The 6,875-nt window shown below is 59.2% G+C and overlaps 1 protein-coding gene across 1 annotated transcript; it reads left to right on the top strand.

Moving 5' to 3' along the window:
• Positions 1-2,250: 2,250 nt before the first annotated feature.
• Positions 2,251-3,786, top strand: TRAPPC5 (trafficking protein particle complex subunit 5; the record flags this gene model as incomplete). The annotated part of the gene is made up of 2 exons (XM_054653496.2): positions 2,251-2,706; positions 3,642-3,786. Coding segments are annotated over 2 exons (579 nt in total), but the record flags the coding sequence as incomplete, so codon positions are not given.
• Positions 3,787-6,875: the final 3,089 nt, after the last annotated feature.

The raw sequence follows: 6,875 nt of genomic DNA, 5'->3' as shown, positions 1-6,875 counted from the left end.
GAGCTCTCCCTGGCCAAAATCCCCCTCCAGCCTCCCCCCCATCCCTGCAACCCCCCTGTAGCCCCTCAAATCCCACTCAGACCTTCCCTAAACCCCCTCAGAGCCTCCTTAAACTGCTTCAGACCCTTCCTAAACCCCTCAGACCCACCCTAAACCCTCTCAGAGCCTCCCTAAACCCCCTCAGCCCCTGCTTTTGCCCACTCTAGTTGCCCCCTACCCCCTTCAACCCCCCTGTACCCCCTCAAATCCCACTCAGACACTCCCTAAACCATCTCAGATCCACCCTAAACCCCCTCAGACCTCCCTAAACCCTCTCAGAGCCTCCTTAAACTGCTTCAGACCCTCCCTAGACCCCCTCAGACCCACCCTAAACCCCCTCAGATTATCCCTAAACCCTCTCAGACCTACTCTAAACCCCCTCAGAGCCTCCTTAAACTGCTTCAGACCCTCCCTAAACCCCTTCAGACGTTCTCTCAGCCCCCTCAAGCCCTCCCTAAACCCCCTCAGACCCTCCCAAACCCCCTCAGACCCCTTCCTAGACCCCCTCAGATCTCCCTAAACCCACTGAGACCTTCCTAACCCTCTCAAACCCTCCCTTAACCCCTCAGACCCACTCAAATCCCCCTCAGACCCTCCCAAACCACCTCAGATCCTTCCCAAACCTTCTCTGACCCTCCCTAAACACCCTCAGCCCCTGCTTTTGCCCACTCTAGTTGCCCCCTACCCCCTTCAACCCCCCTGTAGCCCCTCAAATCCCACTCAGACCCTCCTAAACCACCTCAGATTATCCTTAACCTCCTCAAACCCTCCCTAATGGCCCTCAGATTATCCCTAAACCCCCTCAGACCCTCCCTAAACCTTCTCAGACCGACCCTAAACCTGCCCAGACCCTCCCTAAACCCCCTCAGAGGCCTCCTAAACCCCCTCAGACCTTCCAAACCCTCTCAGACCCTCCCTAAATCCCCCAGACCCTCCCAACACCACTCAGACCTTCCCTAAACCCCTTCAGACGTTCTCTCAGCCCCCTCAAGCCCTCCTTAAACCCCCTCAGAGCCCCCCTAAAGCCCTCAGACTCTCCTAAACCCTCTCAGACATCCCCTAAACCCCCTCAGAGCCCCCCTAAAGCCCTCAGCCCCTGCTTTTGCCCAGTCTGGTTGCCCCTACCCCTTCAACCCCCCTGTACCCCTCAAATCCCATCAGACCCTCCCTAAACCCCCTCAGACCCACACCAAACCCCCTCAGACCCACCCTAAACCCCTCAGAGCCTCCTTAAACTGCTTCAGACCCTCCCTAACCCCCTCACATCTCCCTAAACCCCCTCAGATTATCCCTAAACCCTCTCAGACCCTCCCTAAACCCCCTCAGACCCTCCCTTAACCTCCTCAGATCCTCCCAAAACCTGCTCAGACCCTCCCTAAATCCCTCCAGACCCTCCTAGACCCACCCAGACCCTCCCTAAACACCCTCAGACCCTCCCTAACCCCTCAGAGCCTCCTTAAACTGCTTCAGAGCCTCCCTAGACCCCCTCAGATCTCCCTAAACACCCTCAGACCCCTCTAACCCCCTCAGACGCTCCCTAAACCCCCTCAGACCCACACTAAACCCCTCAGACCCTCCCTAAACCTCCTCAGAGCCCCCCTAAACCCTCTCAGATCCACCCTAAACCCCCTCAGATCCTCCTTAAACTGCTTCAGACCCTCCCTAAACCCCTTCAGATGTTCTCTCAGCCCCCTCAAGCCCTCCCTAAACCCCCTCAGACCCTCCCTAAACCCCCTCAGACCCTCCCTAGACCCCCTCAGATCTCCCTAAAGCCCCTCAGACCCTCCCCAAACCCCCTCAGACCCTCCCTAAACCTGCTCAGACCCACCCTAAACCCCCTCAGACCCTCCCCAAACCCCTTCAGACCCTCCCTAGATCCCCTCAGACTCCCCTAAACCCCCTCAAACCCCACCCCCCTGACCCCATTTCTCCCCCCAGCCCACCATGGACTCCCGTTTCACCCGCGGCAAGTCCCCGGTGCTGGAGCGCGCCCTGGGCCGGCCCCGCTCCGAGCTCTCCCTGGGCAAAATCCCCCTCCAGCCTCCCCCCCATCCCCTGCAACCCCCCTGTACCCCCTCAATCCCACTCAGACCCTTCCTAAACCCCCTCAGAGCCTCCTTAAACTGCTTCAGACCCTCCCCAAACCCCCTCAGACCCCTCTAAACCCCCCTCTAGCCCCACCCTCCTGCCCTTCCTGACCCCATTTCTCCCCCAGCCCACCATGGACTCCCGTTTCACCCGCGCGGCAAGTCCCCGGTGCTGGAGCGCGCCCTGGGCCGGCCCCGCTCCGAGCTCTCCCTGGCCGCCTTCGCCCTCCTGTTCTCGGAGCTGGTCCAGTACTGCCAGCGCCGCGTGGCCTCGGTGGCCGAGCTGCAGGCCCGCCTGGCCCAGCTGGGCCACCACGTGGGGCTGCGAGCCCTGGACGCTCTGGTGGCCCGCGAGAGGCCCGGGAGACGCGAGACCAAAGTGCTGGGGGTGCTGCTGTTCGTCAAGGGCCCGCTGTGGCGGGCGCTGTTCGGGCGCGAGGCCGACAAGCTGGAGCAGGCCAACGACGACGAGCGCACGTTCTACGTGATCGAGAGGGAGCCCGTGGTGAACACGTTCGTGTCGGTGCCGCGCGAGAACAGCTCCCTGAACTGCGCCGCCTTCGCCGCCGGGCTCCTGGAGGCCGTGCTGGCGCCGCCGGCTTCCCCGCCCGCGTCAGCGCCCACTGGCACAAGGGCACCACGCTCATGATCAAGTTCGACGAGGCCGTGATCGCCCGCGACAAGAGCCTGGAGGACGCTGAGATGAGGGGGGACACCAGGACTTGGGGTGGGAGGGATGGGGACAGCCTGGACGGACGCTGAGATGAGGGGGGGACAGCATGGAGAGGGATGGGGACAGCCTGGAGGGACGCTGAGATGAGGGGGGGGACAGCCTGGAGAGGGATGGGGACATGGGGGATGTGGGGTTGGGAGGGATGGGGACACTGTGGAACAGGGCTGTGAGGGATGGGGACACTGTGGAGGGACGCTGAGATGAGGGGGGACACCAGGACTTGGGGGTGGGAGGGATGGGGACAGCCTGGAGAGGGATGGGCACAGCCTGGAGGGACGCTGAGATGAGGGGGGACACCAGGACTTGGAGGTGGGAGGGATGGGGACACTGTGGAACAGGGCTGTGAGGGATGGGCACAGCCTGGAGAGGGATGGGCACAGCCTGGAGGGACGTTGAGACATGGGGGGACACGGGGACATGGGGTGGGGACAGCCTGGAGGGACACTGAGACATGGGGGGACACCAGGACTTGGGGGTGGGAGGGATGGGGACAGCCTGGAGAGGGATGGGGACATGGGGGATGTGGGGTTGGGAGGGAAGGGACAGCCTGGAGGGGCACTGAGACATGGGGGGGACATGGGGGATGTGGGGCTGGGAGGGATGGGGACACGGTGGGACAGGGCTATGAGGGATGGGGACAGCCTGGAGAGGGATGGGGACACCATGGCCTTGTCACCCAGTGTCACAGGAGCAGGGCTGTGAGGGGCAGGGACAGCATGGCCTTGTCACCCAGTGCCATGGGGACACAGGGACACGGCAGTGAGGGACAGGGCAGCCCCGAGGCCGTGCTGGGCGCCGCCGGCTTCCCCGCCCGCATCAGCGCCCACTGGCACAAGGGCACCACGCTCATGATCAAGTTCGACGAGGCCGTGATCGCCCGCGACAAGAGCCTGGAGGGACGCTGAGATGAGGGGGGGACACCAGGACTTGGGGGTGGGAGGGATGGGGACAGCCTGGAGAGGGATGGAGACAGCCTGGAGGGACACTGAGACATGGGGGGACAGCCTGGAGAGGGATGGGGACAGCCTGGAGGGGCGCTGAGATTGGGGTGACAGCCTGGAGGGACACTGAGATGAGGTGGGGACACCAGGACTTGGGGGTGGGGGGGATGGGGACAGCCTGGAGGGACGCTGAGACATGGGGGGACAGCATGGAGAAGGATGGGGACACCAGGACTTGGGGTGGGAGGGATGGGGACAGCCTGGAGGGACACTGAGATGAGGGGGGGACAGCATGGAGAGGGATGGGGACATGGGGGATGTGGGGTTGGGAGGGATGGGGACACTGTGGAACAGGGCTGTGAGGGATGGGGACAGCCTGGAGGGACACTGAGATGAGGGGGGACACCAGGACTTGGGGTGGGAGGAATGGGGACAGCCTGGAGAGGGATGGGGACAGCCTGGAGGGACGCTGAGATTGGGGTGACAGCCTGGAGGGACACTGAGACACGGGGGGGACATGGGGACATGGGGCTGGGAGGGATGGGGACACTGTGGGACAGGGCTGTGAGGGACAGGGACAGCCTGGAGAGGGATGGGGACTTGGGGGACAGGGCTGTGAACCAAGGGGACAGCCTGGAGAGAGATGAGGACATCACAACATTGTCACACAGTGTGACAGGGACAGGGCTGTGAGGGACAGGGACAGCCTGGAGAGGGACGGGGACAGCCTGGCCTTGTCCCACAGTGTCACAGGGACAGGGCTGTGAGGGACAGGGACAGCATGGAGAGGGATGGGGACACAGAGGCAGAGCAGTGACAGAGGGGACAGAGCATGGAGAGGGACAGGGACAGCATGGCCTTGTCACCCAGTGCCATGGGGACATAGGGACATGGCGGTGAAGGACAGGGATGGCCTGGAGAGGGACAGGGACAGCCTGGCCTTGTCACACAGTGTCACAGGGACAGGGCTAAGAAGGATGAGGACACAGGGGACAGGGCTGTGATAGAGGGGACAGGGCCTGGAGAGGGATGGGGACACAGGGACATTGGGGACAGGGACATTGTGGGATGGGGACATTGGGGACAGGGACACGGGGACAGGGCTGTGGGGGACAGGGACATTGTGGGAGGAGGACATTGGAGATGGGGACATTGGGGACAGGGACATTGTGGGATGGGGACATTGGAGATGGGGGCATTGGGGACAGGGACATTGTGGGATGGGGACATTGGAGATGGGGACACTGGGGACAGGGACATTGTGGGATGGGGACAGCACAGCCATGTCACTCGTCGTTCCTCAAGGGATGGTGGCCTTTGGGGACATTGGAACTGCGCTGTGTCCCTCACCTGTTCTTGTGTCCCCGGGGTGGCCTTTGGGGACATCAGAGCTCCTTGGTGTCCCTCAGCTTAGGTGGCCCTTGGGGACATCAGAGCTGCTCTGTGTCCCTTGTTCCTGTCCTCAAGGTGACCTTTGGGGACATTGGAGCCACTTTGTGTCCCTCACTGTGTTTGTGTCCCCATGGTGGCCCTTGGGGACATCAGAGCTCCTTGGTGTCCCTCAGCTTAGGTGGCCCTTGGGGACATTGGAGCCGCTCTGTTCCCTTTGGTTTTGTCCCTGAGGTGGCCTTTTGGGGACATCAGAGCTCATTTGTGTCCCTCAGCTCTGTTCCTGTCCCCGAGGTGGCCCCTGGGACACTCGTGTCACCATAAAACCGCGTTTGTCACTCCCGTGCCTCGTCTCTTCTTTATCTGGGGACATTTTGGGGTGGCTTCCGTGTCCCCAATGTGTCCCCTGTGTCCCTTGGAGCCCTGTGGGGACACCTGCCACCCCCTTGGGGACAGAAGGACACCTGCCACCCCCCTTGGGGACAGAAGGACACCTGCCACACCCCCTTGGGGACAGAAGGACACCTGCCACACCCCTTGGGGACATCACGGTGTCCCCTGCTGGGGATGTCCCAGTGCCCCTGGTGCCACCACCCTGGGACCCCCCCAGTGCCATCGTTGTCCCCGTGTGACCCCAGACTGGGGGGACTGGGGGAGTTTGGGGTGGATTTGGGGTCTGGGGGAGTTTGGGGTGGGGGTTTGGGGTTTCTTGGGGGGTTTGGGGGGATTTTTTTGGGGTTTTTCGAGGGTTTTTTTGCAAGGCAGGGTTGGGATTTTTTTTGAATTTTTGGGGTTTTTTAAGGTTTTTATGGGGAGATTTTTGGGGTTTTTAAGGTTTTTATGGGGAGATTTTTTGGGGGTTTTTAAGGTTTTTTGGGGAGATTTTTTGGGGGTTTTTAAGGTTTTTTTGGGGAGATTTTTTTGGTTTTTTGTTTTCTTTTTGGTTTTGGAGGTTTTTTTTTGGTCTTAAAGGTTTATTTAGGGGTTTCTGGGGGATTTTTTAGGGTTTGGGTTTTTTTGAGGGGGGTGGGTTCTTTTGGGGTTTTTTTGGTTTTTTTTTTGCTGAGGTTTTTTGGTTTGTTTTGTTTTTGTGTTTTTGGGGCTTTTTTAATGTTTTTTGTGGGGGTTTGGGGTTATTTTGGGAGGATTTTTTCTTTTTTTTGTGGTTTTTTTAGTTTGTTCTGGGGGGGTTGGGGTTTTTTGGGCTTTTTTTGGAGTTTTTTTGAGGTTTTTGTTTGAGGTTTTTTTGGGGTTTGTTTGGGTTTTTTTAAAGTTTTTTTAGGGTTTCAAGGGGATTTTTTTGGGTTTTGGGGGGATAGGGTTTTTTTTTTATTTTGTGTTTTTTTCGTGAGGTTTTTTGTTGTTTGTTTTATTTTTGTGTTTTGGGGCTTTTTTAGTGTTTTTTGTGGGGTTTTGGGTTTTTTTGGCAGGATTTTTTCTTTTTTTTGTTTTTTTTTTTTAGTTTGTTCTGGGGGGGTTGGAGAGGTTTTTTTGAAGTTTTGGGTCGGTTTTTTTTTTGTTTTTTGTGGGTTTTTTGGGGGGCGCTCAGCGACGCTTTCCGATCCTCCCCGTCACCAGGGGGCGCCGCGGTGCCGCCTCCCCTTCACTGCCCTTCCACCATTTCCGCTTCCGGTTCTCGGCATTTCCGGTTCAGCCGCCATTTTCATAGTCCCTTCACAGCCCACC

This window comes from Agelaius phoeniceus, chromosome 32 (assembly GCF_051311805.1).
Source record: "Agelaius phoeniceus isolate bAgePho1 chromosome 32, bAgePho1.hap1, whole genome shotgun sequence".
NCBI lineage: Eukaryota > Metazoa > Chordata > Aves > Passeriformes > Icteridae > Agelaius > Agelaius phoeniceus.
This window is presented reverse-complemented; position numbering and strand designations above follow the sequence as displayed.